The 14,860-nt window shown below is 40.2% G+C and overlaps 1 protein-coding gene across 1 annotated transcript in view; it reads right to left on the bottom strand.

The window, feature by feature from the left end:
- Window positions 1-14,860, bottom strand: part of DNAH7 (dynein axonemal heavy chain 7) — a 158,788-nt gene that overhangs the window by 114,292 nt on the left and 29,636 nt on the right. The window contains exons 10-17 of the mRNA XM_088135694.1: window positions 14,218-14,401; window positions 13,410-13,589; window positions 10,528-10,803; window positions 9,435-9,562; window positions 8,420-8,498; window positions 6,693-6,917; window positions 5,947-6,093; window positions 3,809-4,494 (exon numbers count right to left, since the gene is read on the bottom strand). Of these exons, the coding sequence (XP_087991820.1) occupies window positions 3,809-4,494; window positions 5,947-6,093; window positions 6,693-6,917; window positions 8,420-8,498; window positions 9,435-9,562; window positions 10,528-10,803; window positions 13,410-13,589; window positions 14,218-14,401 (1,905 nt within the window). The remainder of the gene's footprint in view (window positions 1-3,808; window positions 4,495-5,946; window positions 6,094-6,692; window positions 6,918-8,419; window positions 8,499-9,434; window positions 9,563-10,527; window positions 10,804-13,409; window positions 13,590-14,217; window positions 14,402-14,860) is intronic.

The following is a 14,860-nucleotide window of genomic DNA, read 5'->3' as shown; positions in this document are numbered from 1 at the left end:
AAAAAGATGCCCACCCTACTTCCCTGCTAGGCATCAAGATTGTCAAAAGCCCATTTAAAAAGGAGAGTTTTAGACTTTTAGAAGGTCAGAAATAAGGGGGCCAAGCATATTTACATGGCAGCACATTTCATATATTTGGGCTACTACCCAAAAGGCTGGCCTTCTGGTCCATACCCTCATGTGGGAGTAGCACCCTAAGCAGACTTATTATCAGTGTGCTATAGGAGGGACAGAATCATCTTGGCAAGGCAGTCCCTAAGGTAGCTCGGTTCTGCACCATGCAGACTTTACAGGTAAAGATAAGCACCTTGAAGTGGGCCCAGCAAAGCAGCAACCTTACAATTGGTGTTATTCTGCAATAGTAGGGTCTGGCCTCTATGTTCTGTCACCTTCAAAGACAGCCTCTACATAGAATACACTGCAGTAGTCTATTGTGTGATGATAAGTCACTGCCACCTGCACCTCCTGTTATAAGAAGGGCCATAATTGGTGCACCAGCAAAGCTTCCTGGGCCACAATCTCCACCTGCTGTTTAAGCAGGAACTACAAGTCCATGTCAGGTTCAGCCCAAGAAACTTAGCGGGACAATTCAGGAACAGTTCAGTTGCTTTATTAGCTTACACCTATTCGACAGAATCTCGCCAGACTAACTCTAACCTCCAAAGACTGCAACTAAACACTCCGAATTCCTTAGGGTGATGCCAGTCACATCCTCTTAGGTTTCACACATTCAGGCTACGGGCTGAAGAGATGCTTGAGATCCTTCTCACTCTCCCCATGACTTTGGACCTCCTCATTCAAGTCTTCCATCACAGTCCGTGAGGTTCCCAAGTCACAGACTGCTTCTTAAGGTGGAGAAGAGTTATAAGAGTTGGAATCAAAGCTTCAAGAAAGCCAAATTGTTTGTGGACAAACAGCATCCCCCATCTTGCTAGGCTTTTGTTTGAATTTGTTTTACCCCATCCAGTTTCTGACAGCCTCTAGACCTCCACAGCATTCCCAGCACAGCCTGGGATGGCAATCTTCAGTTGAGTGGTGTCTTTTCTTTTCTTCTGTGCTTTCAAGTCAATGTTGACTCCTGGCAACTGCCTAAACAAGTCCTTGTAGTTTTCTTGACAAGATTTCAGAAGTGGCTTGCCACTGCCTTCTTCCTAAAGCTGAGAGAGTGACTGGCCCAAGGTCACCCAGCTGGCTTCGTGCCTAAGGCAGGACTAGAACTCATGGTCTCCTGGTTTCCAGACTGGTGCCTTAACCACTATACCAAACTGGCTCTCTTGAGTAATATCGATATACTAGTAATACCTCACCCCAAACAGACAGACTTTTCCCAGTAATTTCATATAGATGTTGAACAGTATGCAGGAAAGGACCAAGTCCTATAATACTGCACACTGGAGCAATCTTAGGCTCAGTTATTTTCCCCCCACAAATATAAGATGGAACTGGATACTCACATAGAAGCAGAACCATCATAAAACAGTGCTCTAACCCACAACCTTCTCAGGTTGTCCAGAAGGATATCACAGTTGATGGTACAGGTAGTCCTCACTTACTGATTGCGTCATTTAGCAACTGTTTGAAGTTACAACAATGTAAAAAAACAGCTTTGTGACCAATCCTCACATTTATGACCGTCGCAGCATCCCACAATCACGATTGTCATTCTTGTGCTTCACAATCGGCATCTGACAAGCAGAGTTAATGAAAAACGCAGAAGTAAAATTGCAAGTCATAGTCACATGATGTCTTGCTTAATGACTGCAGTGATTCACTTAATGACCGAATGGGAAGTGAGTTCGTAAGCCCAGCAGGGTCATGTGATTTTCTGCTTAGCGACTGCGGCACTTAGCAATGAAGTTGCTGGTTCCAATTGTGGTCGCTAAGCAAGGACTACCTGTACTGAATGCCACTGAGAACCAGGAGGACCACATTCCCTCCATTCAGGATCCAATGAAAGTCATCTACCAGAGGAACCAGTGCTGTTTCTGTCCCATGTCCAGGCATGAATTCTGATTGAAACAGATCCAGATAATCTATTTCCGCTAGGATCCTCTGTAGCAATTTCTTCTTCTCAACAGCCTTTTGTTAAAAAGGGAGCTTGGAGACTGGGCAGAAGTTGTCCAGTAGGGCTGGACTGAGAGATCGCTTCTTCAAGACAGGTCATACCAATGCCTCTTTCAAGGCCAATGGCATTTCATTCTCCTACAGAGAGAGACAATAATCACTTCTTAAATCCAGCCATCCATATACATACTTGGCCAACCAAAAGAGGAAGTTTGGGCATGAATGCAAACCATAGATGGCATAGCTCATACTGCAGAGGATCATGTCCATTTCCTCACGCTTCACAAGCTAAAAGAATCTCCAATGACATCACAATATGTCACCTCACTCACCTCACCTGGTTCTGCTCAACTGGCATTTAACTGAACAAATGTGAGCAACACCTGCTTTCCCATCCGTCCTTAAAAGGGTCTGACTCATCATGAACAGGGCCACTAGGCAGAAATCTGTAGACTCAATAAGAGTGGAGAAGTATGCTTTCTTTGCCACTCTAATTACTACAGTGCAGGCCCAAACTTGGGCATGTATCACATTCAGCTTCTGAACCAAGAAGTCCCAGGTTCTGTTTTCAAAATACATGATGAACATAAATAAAAGATACAGTCAATTAGCACAAGCCTCTACAATACTGCACCCTGAATACTGCCAAAGGACAATTTAATTATTAAAAAGAAGCACTGTGTATGAGCTAGTCAGTGTACATTCAGATCTCTAAAGGAGCTCTAAGAGCCAGCAAAAGCTGTAATAATTGCATTCCTAGAGAGATAAATAGCACAGTGAAAAGAGGAGGAACACAATGGTCCCCTGCCTTAAGCCTAGTCAAGTCACAGGCAAAAAGTAGAATGGGACAAGAATTTTAAAAAGCACAACCTTTCCCATCCACTTGTTTATAACTTTTGGAAAATAATATTTTGAATCTTGCAATGTTTTTCACCCCTGGAGATAACCAAAGTCCTATGAAATCAAAAAGGCTCTTCTGGCAAAGTAGCATCTGCTTATGGAATGTATTCCCCTCCTTACTCCATATGCACAGCCTACAATAATTGCCCTCCAGGCCAAACCTAAGCAATGCATAGGGGAAGGGAAGGCCTGTTGTATAAACCAAAGGGTGGTCGTGGGTCCCTGGATGTAGCCCAAAGTGTTTAGTCAAATTAGATGTAAGAGAAGCAGGACCTGATTTAATGTAGATGAACTCTGGGGCCCGATTTCTCAGAGCCCCAGGAAGAAACAAACAACTGGAGTGAAATGAATTTTAGGGAGAAACTGTCAGCCCTTTAAGGTAGACTAGACTAGGAAACCAAAGTAGTGTAGACTAATTCTACTTCTATTGTAAAGTTACAGTAACAGAATCTTGCAACTTTGAATACACCTCCCCCCTCCCTCCCTTTATGTTCATGTGAACTAGGGAGGGGCTTGTCTGAGACAGTTACAGTTCTGTCCTGGACTCAGGTTTCTTTTATCTGACCGTTGCCTTAACAGCAGCTCCTCCTGTCCCTCAAGGCCATTCCCTCTACCCTCTACAGAAACATGAGTGACCAAATATTTCTACTCTTGCTTACAAGCCTCCCACTCAATACATTAAATGTCCCAACCACTCTGTTTCCTCTGCTGAATATTAAATCAGTTGCTGACTTTTTCAACAAGCCTGCCTCTCATAGGTAGTTTGGCCCACAGAGCAAACCATTTTCATGAATAAACCAAGTTCATTTGTGTACAATATCAAATCCCTTTGGAATCATTTTACCTCATTTTTTTCTCATAAGGTTTGATAAAAGGAGATCCTCTCATGGTCTGAGTTTTGACTATGTGGTCATCCAGCAACATCTGAATGTCATCTACAGCTGATAAAATATAAGTCCCTGTTTCTCTGTAAGAAAGGAGAACAAATTCCATAGCATCCCATTCTGAAATCATTTTCACCATGGCCTTCTCAAGGGAATGCTCTTTGCTGGCTGTTTCACTAATGCTTTCAAATTTTTCCAAATATTGCTCAAGGTGCATATCGATATAAGAAGAGACAGTTGAATCTTCAGAAGGTTTCAGGGAGTACCCAACTATGTTTGACATGGCCTCCCAGTGACGGTCTTGCAAACCGGGGTTGCAGATTACTTGAATCAATGGAATGTGTTCCTTAAATTCTTCCACTTTTGTCTTGATCCTTGTTGTTAGAAATAATGCATTTGGAGAATCATGGAAGGTTTTTTCTAATTTATACAGTGCACGCCAAGTGTTTCCTGTATCTTGATCAACTTGATCTGGATTCACCTTAGTGAATATTCCATCCATCCAGTTTCTGTATTTGGTGTTAAACTCTACTGTCAAATCATAAAGTCGAAGGTATGGATTCAGAGTATCTTGAATTTTTTTACGCTGGGGGTACTGAGATGCCAGCCATCCATAGGCCTCCTCTTCTGCATTAAATTGATCGATCTACAGAAGCCGCAAGGATTTTTTAAGAATAAAGTTAACATACAATTGCTTTACTACAAACTTTAACCAGATAGAAGATACCTTACAGTTTTAAAAAATCTATTCAGTACTCTATCCAATTTTTATGACTGTCATGTGGTCCTTAAGGAACTGCTTCACCCTTTAAACCTTCTATAGTATAAAAATACGGTATTAAAACAATAAGTCATGCATTCATTCCCCATGGTGAACACTTTGGCAGGAGTACTAGTGAGATCAGTGTAACACAGAGATACAACCAAGTGGCTTAGCTGTTAACTTTTTTGTGATAAGACTGAATAAGGTTACAGAAAGAAACAGAATCTAAGAATATACACCTAAAGGTCTTACCAATGAGTGTATCACACAGCCAAAATGCAAGCATTTAAGGCATCAGGGAAAGCAATTCAATAGTAAAGTTGAACAAATGATAAATGATTGGTTCATCACACTATTCTGAGTGAATGAAAAATGAGTTCACTTTGCTGTATACCAAACCACAACTCACACACATTACAGATCTTTCACAGATCAGCAATGCTAGATAATCAGTTGTAATCGAGAGCTCTATATCCTAAGGTGTAAGGCGCTCCTATGGAGTAAGATAATGAGAATCCCTGGCAAGAGAAACATCAAATCTAGAATTCTGCTGAACTCACATAACCAGGGTGGAAGGTGGAGGCTTTCCATTAAAGATAACAACAAACTTTTGTTTAGCTAATGTCGTTAATTTTAAGCTGCCTCCAACCTACTGCAAAACCCTTAAAAAGGTATCTCTATTAAGATGATGCTAATAGAAACATTCATTTAACTTTAATAAGGTCAATGAATGATTACATAAAAACGTATTTAACTGGGATAGACAGATTTCATCTCAACACACAGAGAAATAGCATCATGATAAGCCAATTGTTCATTGGAAAGCCACATGCTTGGGATACAGAAGAGCTGAGGTCCAAAAGCTAGGAAGGGTTGGGAAAGGCTAGCTGGCGAAACCCCAGAGGGTATTGGTCAGCATAGACCAGTGTTGTCCAAACTTGGCCACTTTAAGATGAGTGGACTTCAACTCCCAGAATTCCCCAGCCAGCCAGCCACCCATGCTGGCTGGGGAATTCCGGGAGTTGAAGTCCACTCATCTTAAAGTGGCCAAGTTTGGACAACACTGGCATAGACAGAACTAAGCCAAATGGACCAAGGCCCTCAGCTGCTTTTTATGTTGATATAGTTAATAATGATCTCAAATTTAAACATGAATCCTAAGCATATACAAAGAGTGTATTCAGTCAGATCACTGGCCAAGTCTCCTCAGCCTCCAGGTTGTCCAAATATCTATCTCCTAAGATCCATTTACTGAATCTGTGTTGTTCAGTATGGTAAGAATGTATTCCATCACTAAATTAAGATAAAACCTTAATTATAAGGAAAACAGCTTACCTTATCAGCAGCTGCATCTAACTTGGCATTCAGTGCTTGGGCTTTTTTCAAATATCTATTGACCTCTTGAATGTCACCATAAGAATAAAATTCTTCAACTTGTTTAGCATAACTCTCCAGTTCCTCCACAAATCTTTCACAGCGCATCTAAAAAGAAAATTCCAAATACACAGATATAGATAAATACAGATAAACTGAGATAAACTGTTCAGCATTAGAACGTAATGGCACAACTTTTCAACTATTTAGCATTTTCAGTATTATAATCAGCCAACTGTCTGAAAAGTAATCGGTTTAAATCTTCTCCATAGCACTGATTGATACGGGTTTTTTAAAGGATTAGGATTAAATTCCAATAGGTAATACTAAAAACTGTGTATTGCTAAGCCTCAGGCTACAATTACAGGCAAATGTTTTTCCTAACATCCCCATTTGCATGAAAAGACACAAACGCTAAATAAGCACTTCAGTGCAGATAAGGAATAACATCTGGGCATACATTATCATCTATACCAATATTACAGAGCTTGCCTAAATATGTAAATCTCACTTGCTAGATCAAAGCAAATACTTTTGATTTCAGTTATTTTGATATGGTCAATGTCACATATCTATTCAATGTAGTAAATTCTTCATTGTCACTTGTCCAGAGCAAGTTAATAGCTATCCACTGCTTTTAAAGTGACAGCTGCTGCATGCAAATCTGATTATCTCAGCAAACTATTCAAAGTAAAAAGCACACTAACTTTAAGTCCTTCTTGAAACTGTTCGGTTTTTTCTTTAATGATCTTCCTATGTTCATCGAAAATCTCCTCCATCCGTCCATACCACTGAAAGACGCTATTGTTTAGTCGAATATCAACTGGTGAAAAGTTTGCACATTCTATCAGGAAGGCCAGGTAATTTTTGGTATCAATTAATTTTTGCTCCATTTCCAACATGTCAACTGTTTCCACTTTCTCTATATACGCCTGGTTGGGAAGAAATATTAAAAAACCAGAGTCATTTCTGAACTCTTTACTTGCAGAAACAATTAATTGCCTATTAGCAAGAGGAAGAGGGAGAGAGGAAGGGGGAAGGAGGAGGAGGAGGAGGAATTATTTCAGCCACATTTTCAGGATAGAGCAAGGTTTGCTTAAGCATGCTAAAATAAATGCTGGATAAAGTTCATTAAAATCAAAATCACATCAGTTCAATGTACTCTGTATCAGATTGGTATTTTATTTAGAAATAGCATTCATGAGCCTACCAGAATATGCACTGAATGGACTATGTGACTCTTAGAGTCAACAAGTCTATAGTTCTGAACTGATACTATACCGTTTCAGCATCCATTGCACTGTCTCCTTCCTATCCACTTTTTCCATGCAGATAGCAGCACTGTGTCAACCTTAGCCAAGCTAAACACTAAACAGGTCTGGAGCTGGATAATATTTGAATGGGGCAGCACCAAGTTAGACTAGGAAGCCAAAAAGTAGCACCATGGCAAACCACTTCCATACTGTTGCCGGAAAATTATTTGGACATTTCCATAAAGTCACCAGAAATTAAGCTTAAACATTTCATGAAGTCACCAGAAAGTGAGCTTTATGAAAAGAGACTTCACCTTATCTCTTTTAAGCTACGCTTTTATATTTTAGCATAAAAAATGAGCATGTGAATTAATTGTTTAATACATTTGTAAAACAGTATATACCCCCAGGGAGTTTGCTAGATATAAAAGTGTCCTAGCATCTCAACCCCAATCTTTATAACAGCTATCATTACCAACTTCAAAAAACTCCATTACCAACTTGTAAAATATCGGATTATCTCCGTGGTGTGTCTTGTTCAATGAAATAGTTTTGTGTCGTTGAAGATTGTGCAGGCTAGTCTTCAAAACCCAGAAGTCTGTAAAATTTGATGGCAGGAGGCTGTGCTTAACATTTTTGGACATAGGAGGACCATAATGAATGGGATGGTGATACCAAATGGGTTGTACCATATCACACACATAGGTAAGACCCACTTTTTCTTCCTACATGAGTGGGTTGGGGAACTATCTTGTTTTGTTGCTTGTTTATTTTGCTATATTTAATTTAGGACTTCTGATGCCCTTTTTTGTCTTTCTCCCCACTGTATTTGGTGGGATACCATGCAATCAGTTTTGCGCTACAATGGCCATACAGATCTCCAAGACTTCATACAGCCCTGGAGCTTTAGGCTGCCTCTCCTTGCTCAAAACATTTTCCACTAAACTTGAAATAACTTGAAAGATCCTTGCTTTGTTGTCTGTGTAAAATTAGATTTTAACAGAGAAGCAAAATATCCAGGCTTATTTCAGTGAAGATCAAAGAGGGCAACTTGCCCTTAATGAGTTGTTTTGTTTCCAGAAATGCTTCTGCATACTACACAAGGTTCCTTAGAATTCAGAGAATCTTCGCTTTCCATTTTCAAAAAAGTAATCTATTCCCATTTATCAAGTAACACATACCTTAAATTCCATTAACTCATGCGTATTTGATGGAGTGGAAAGGGCTCTCTCTGCTATCCTCTCAAACTCATCACACAGCCTGAAATTGGAAAAGCAAATATGTAATACACACACCTCTTACACACATAGGCAACAAACATAAAGAGTACATACCTAAACACCTGCAGGATCATAACACCTTGAGATGGTTATGATCGAAGGGGCCTGCTACAGTTGGTAAGCAGAGCACCAGTGTGGTATAAGTTAATGTGTTGGACTGTGAGTGGGAAGAGTCAAGTTTAAGTCCTCCCTCGGCCACAGAAACTCACTGGGAGATTTGGGGCAGTCATTCTTGTTCAAGCCAATCTACCCTACAGGATTGTGCTTGTGGAGGAAAAAAAAACAGAGAAGGGAGTGCTACATACACCATCCTGAGCTTCCAATCAATCAAGTAAAGAAAGGAAAAGAAACCAGCCTACACTCTCCACTTTTAGGCAATTTTTATTGAAGTAGAAATGCTGGCCATAACCTCATGGAAGGCTGCAAGTAAAGAGAATGGAGCTGCCTCAATGAAAAGAAAAATAAGGAGACTTAAACTAGGATGTTAAGAACTGGCATCTAACCTGGGCAGCAGCTCTGTCAAGACTACACCGATCAGACATTATGCATTGGACAGAAAAGAGTTCATTCTCTCCATGCTTAAACAACAGTTCTAACAATTATAATTGAGCTATTTGGATGAAATACGTAATGACATAATACATAATTAGATACAGACACCATAATTTCTAGTAGTAGAAATGGAACATGTCTAGAAACAATCTTGCAAGCATGCAACCATTTCCCATGAAGATGCCTATCTGGACACAGTTCTGTACCCACAATACAACTATTTCAGAACAGGTAGGATATAATTTAAGAAACTGGAATACATATTCCCATCTGTAGGCATCAATTGTTGAGAACAATTTGCTGCCTGCAACCACAGCTGGATCAGAGCTACAATTATTTGCATCTTTCCAAAGAAGACATTTACCTTGTATTTAGATCTTGATGATCTTTGAACATTTTGGCAATGATTTTGGAACAAATAGAATCAGCTCGTTTTGCCAGTGATCTGATCAGTTCATCGCAATGTAACTCAAACATTCCTAGACGAATACACTAGAGCACAAGCATTGATGAGAAAAGGATTGCCAGCAAAAATCAATAATAAAGTTTCCAAATATCATAAGGATCCCTAGGGATACCAAGTTTTTGTTCTGCCTTTTTTTTTTTTCCTAATGGCCTAAAATAACTCTGCAGGTCATTGGCAGCAGTGTATTATTAAAAATTGATGGCTGACTTCCTATTCACAGCAGTTGTGAGATACTCTACTCACAAAAGAGATAAGAGCTATAAGGAGTTTCAGTTATATCCGTTATAATGGACTCTGAAAGAGATGGAGGACTTTGATAATAGTCCTTTACTTTGAATAAAAAGATTAAAACTCAGAACATGGATTACGAAGTGGAAAGTAGAAATGTTTCTTATCTCCTCATCCACCCTGCTCTTTCCAATATGCATTCCTAGGTCAAAAATTAGCTAAAGAGATTGACCTCAGACTGCATGGAACACTCTGCAGGAAACCTTTCCATCTGTTTTGTAGTATTTTACTATTGATAAATACAGTATTACAGCAATCATAAGCTACAAGAAAGTTGCACACAATTTGCCCTCCAAGCTAAAAACATTTAGCTACCAAACACTGTTTATTTATTTCAGTGGTACAGACTGGGATTGTACAAGTACACCACATGAGGAAAGTGCAATGCAGGGAACATCTCAAACTGTTTTCATTCCCAAACTTAGGATATTCCTAATCTACTCAGAGTACACTTTGATTAAGATTTTAAAGTTTAATCTAACTTTAACATAAGTTTAACCTAAGATCTGGCACAAGATCTTTGCTAAGCATTATGTTTAGACATAGTTCCGGGGAATTGTCAATGGTAAGTGCAAAGGCTGCTGAGCTCAACAGATCATGAAACTACTACACCTGTGGTACTACTCTGATTTCCCTTCAAAGTGTACTGTATCAGAGAACATGAAATAAAAATGATTTTTTTTTCATTCAGTGAATACACTACCTTTCTGGAATTGTACTGAATGTCATCACGGATGCTTTGATACTTGGCAACTTCTGCTGTTATTTCTTCAAATGTGTGCTCCTCTGAGAGGAATTGATCAATGTCCCGCTCTGCTTGTTTGGTTATCAAATCTTGGTATTTATCATACAGTTTGAGGTGTTCAATTGGTGCCAGGCTCTCCTTGGCAATCTCATCCTTAATTTTCTGCTTATGTGCTTCCAAAATTTCATCAAGGATGATTGGTTTCAAATTCATGGATTTAGTTTTGCTTTCAGGCTTTCAAAATAATAGAATTTCTTTTTTACCAATAATAAAATTAATCAGTTAATACTTAACATTATTATAATTTAAGCATGTAATCCTACATTGAACATCATGTAGCTGAGGAATTGTTTCAGCTTTCCTCAACGTGGTATTCTCCAGATGTGTTGGACTACAATTCTGATCATCCCTGCCAACCTGTCCCTACTTATGAAGAATGATAAGAATATTATTCAACACTTTTTCAGGGCAAAAGGTGGGGAAACCTGAGCTACAGGATTCAAGTGGAAGCTCCAATATTTATTTATTTATTTATTTATTTATTAATTTTATTTTATTTTATCAAATTTGTCACCGCCCATCTCACTGAAACAACTCTGGGCAGTTTACAACAAAGATAAAAATCATCAAAATACAATACAATACAGTCCTAATAATAAACAAATAGCTTTCAAGAAAGATGGGGAGTTGGCGAATAATTCAGGGGAGTGTCATCAGGGTGCTTACCACCCCTAAGAACGGTTAGAGCCCAAATTGCCCCATGCACACTGGCAGAGCCAGGTCTTTAAACCTTTTCGGAAAGCCAGGAGGGTAGAGGCCCACCACACCTCTGTGGGGAGAATATTTCAAAGGGCAGCGGCAACGGCAGAGAAGGCTCTCCTCCTGGGCCCCGCCAGGCGACATTCTCTCACTGACAGGGTCTGCAACATGCCCTCTCTGCCTGACCAGGTGGGATGGGGTGATATAATGGGGATGAGACGGTCCCTCAGGTAACCTGGACTCATGCCATGTAGGGCTTTAAAGGTGATAACCAACACCTTGAATTGGACCCAGAAGCAAACTGGCACCCAATGCAGCTCCCACAGTAAAGGTGTTACATGTGCCATCCTAGGGGCACCTAATATCATCCACATGGCTGCATTCTGAACAAGCTGCAGCTTCCAGATACTCTTCAAGGGTAGTCCCATGTAGAGCGCATTGCAATAGTATAGCCGAGAGATGACCAGGGCGTCAGTGACTGACTGGAGAGCCTCCTGATCCAAGAAGGGGAGTAACTGGAGCACCACACAAAGGTGGGCAAAGGCCCTCCTGGCCATGACTGCCACCTCTCCTCAAGCAGGAGTCGTGAGTCCAGGAGGACCTCCAGATTACGCACCAGGTCTGTCTGGGGTAGTGCCACCCCATCCAAAACCAAAGATGGTAAATTCTCAGATACAAAGGGGCCTCCAATCCACAGCCACTCTGTCTTACCAGGGTTCAGCTGAAGCCTGTTGTTCCCCATCCAGACCCCCAGAGCCTCCAGGCACTGCGAAAGGGTGGTCATGGCAACACTCAAGTCACCGAGGATGAAGATGTATAACTGGGCATCATCGGCATATTGATGATACCTCATCCCATGATGACAGATGTTCTCACTCAGTGGTTTCATGTAGATGTTAAAAAGGAGTGGAGAGAGTACCGAACCCTGCAGCACCCCACAATGGAGGGACCGTGGGCTGGATTTCTCACTCCCAATCAACACCAATTGGGATCGACCTTGGATGAAAGAAGAGAACCAGTGCAAAATTGCGCCACCCACTCCCAACTCCCTAAGTCGACCCAAAAGGATACCATGGTCGATGGTATCAAAAGCCACTGAGAGGTCAAGAAGAGCAAGGATGGATGCACTACCCCCATCCCGCTCCCGCCAGACATCATCCATGAGTGCGACCAATGCCATTTCCAGGCCTGAAACCTGACTGGAAGGGGTTCATATAATCCGTTTCCTCCAGGATCCTCTGGAGCTGCAACGCCACCACCTTCTCAACAACCTTCCCTAAAAAGGGGAGGTGGGAAACTGGATGAAAATTGTCCAGTATGGTGGGATCCAGTGATGGCCTCTTGAGGAGGGGATGCACCAGCGCCTCTTTAAAGGCAGCTGGAAACACACCCTCCCTCAAGGATGAATTCACCATTTCCTGGACCCACCCACATGTCATCTCCCAAGCATCTTATGCTAGAGGAACATTCAGCCAGCAAAGCACATGATCAGCAAGTAAGTGTGGCATGACTGAAAAGGATCAGCAAATGTATAGGACAAGGGGTAACACTCCCTTAAGGGTACCTTATATCTATTCTATCCATAGCAATGTTCCCCACTGTTGGTAACCTTTTGTACCAGTCTAAAATTATTTTTTATTACAAATTATTTCCCTCTCATTAGCAATTTTGGAAGGAGGGGGAAAAGGCCACTCCTGCATGGTTTACCACCCCACTTATGTTACTATAAAAACCACAGGAAATACTTCAGTTCAGCTCTTAAGTGAAGTATGCTAATATTATTATGTAAACTTCACATAAGATAATCATAGCTCAAATGTATACATGGTTTATTGTTTAATCTTAATTTTAAAAGTAACTTGAATTTTTTAAAATTTGTTTTTAATTACTGTTCTTAGCTGCTTGGAAGAAGTAGAAAAGAGATTTATGTGAAATATACATAAATATGTGTGCAACATGGGGATACAGTATATGCACATACACAGAATTCACAAGGAGGGATTTGGGGAATTGGAAGCTCTTCAGAAAACACATTTTTGCTCAAAACCCCCCAAAAATAATATAATTAGAGTATTCCTTACCAACTTTGAATAAAGTTTGGTCTCCACTCTTGGAAACATATTAACAGCTTTTACCATGATTGTAAACATATTCATAAATATGGCTTCATAGTCACTAAACTCAGGTTCAAATATAATATTCTCATTGTCAAGAATCAGTCGCGTTATAAATCCAGGGTGTTCAAAGGCTTGGACAGATTTCTGCTCAGAGAGAATTAAATCTATTACTTAGCTTGTATAGGAGGATACTAAAAGAATGACACAACTCAGAACAATACAAAATATGAGAATGTGAGAAATGGGATGGGTTCTACTTTGGCTATGACCATACAACACTAAGTAGCAACGTAATCCTTCTAGAAAGTGACACAGAAGGGGAAAATGTCTGTGTAAAACATTAGTATAAGCATGTCAGGTTTTCAAAATTTAAACAGAGTTAGAAGAGACCACTCATCCCCCACCTCCTCTATAGATTCACATTAATTGATTGATTGATTGATTGATTAATTGATTGATTGATTGATTGATTGATTGATTGAAAACATGAATCCTACGTGGGCTTCACCATAAATCTTTCTCTGGAAGATCAACCTCCCAAATCTAATCTCAGAAGAATTTGTGCTGAAATTTTGTTAATAACCCCACCCAACAACCATGGCACATTATAAAACTATAATGGCAGCCTTTTAAAATATATATATAGGTTCTATCTTTCTAAACAGAAGCTTGCCTTTTACACTTTGTTTTTTAATACTTTTTTTTTTTTTTGGCAAGAGTCACCTGGAATAATGTGGAGAGGCTAGTAAGCTTGTCAGAAAATCCTACTTACCTTAGGTTGCACAATTAAATCTGTGAAGTCCTTCATAGACTCTAAAGCTAGACTTTGCAGTTGCTTGGTCATTAAGGCTGCCGCACAGTTGAAGAAAGCCTCTAATTGGGCACTGCTGGCATTGGTAGGTACCTGCTTTCGTTTATTGCCTTGGTAATAGATATTTTGCACCTCTGGAAACCACCTAGACGGGGAAGGGGGGAAAGTTTTTGTAATTTGCAGAAATATATCTTTTACCAAAAATCTTTGTAGGGTTGAATAATATATAAAGCAAAGTTTCCCAAACACTTTAAGCCAACTTCTGCTGCTTTTTCAGGATTTCTTCTGCAGTAATTTTTATTCAGCATAAAAAGAGACGGCAGTCATGGTATTACAGTGCATCTACAAAAGGATAAAGTCATGAATATATGGCTACTAACAGATCTCTTTCCTGTTTTGATCCAGTCCCCACCCCATGGACACCCTTGGGAACTTATAGAGTACTTACAGAAAAGAGTTAAAATGACTATAGATACTCTTTGTTTAGCAACCACAATTGGGACCAGCAACTCCATTGCTAAGTGCTGTGGTTGCTAAGCAAAACATCATGTGACCGTGATGGGCTCACGACTTCACCTCCCCTCCAGTTGTTAAGCGAAACATC

This window comes from Python bivittatus, unplaced genomic scaffold, assembly GCF_059951505.1.
Source record: "Python bivittatus isolate LINGU-HERP-01145 unplaced genomic scaffold, Pbiv_v1 ctg000200_np1212, whole genome shotgun sequence".
NCBI classification, from domain to species: domain Eukaryota; kingdom Metazoa; phylum Chordata; class Lepidosauria; order Squamata; family Pythonidae; genus Python; species Python bivittatus.
The sequence above is the reverse complement of the archived record's forward strand: the minus strand, read 5'-3'. Positions and strand labels throughout refer to the sequence as shown.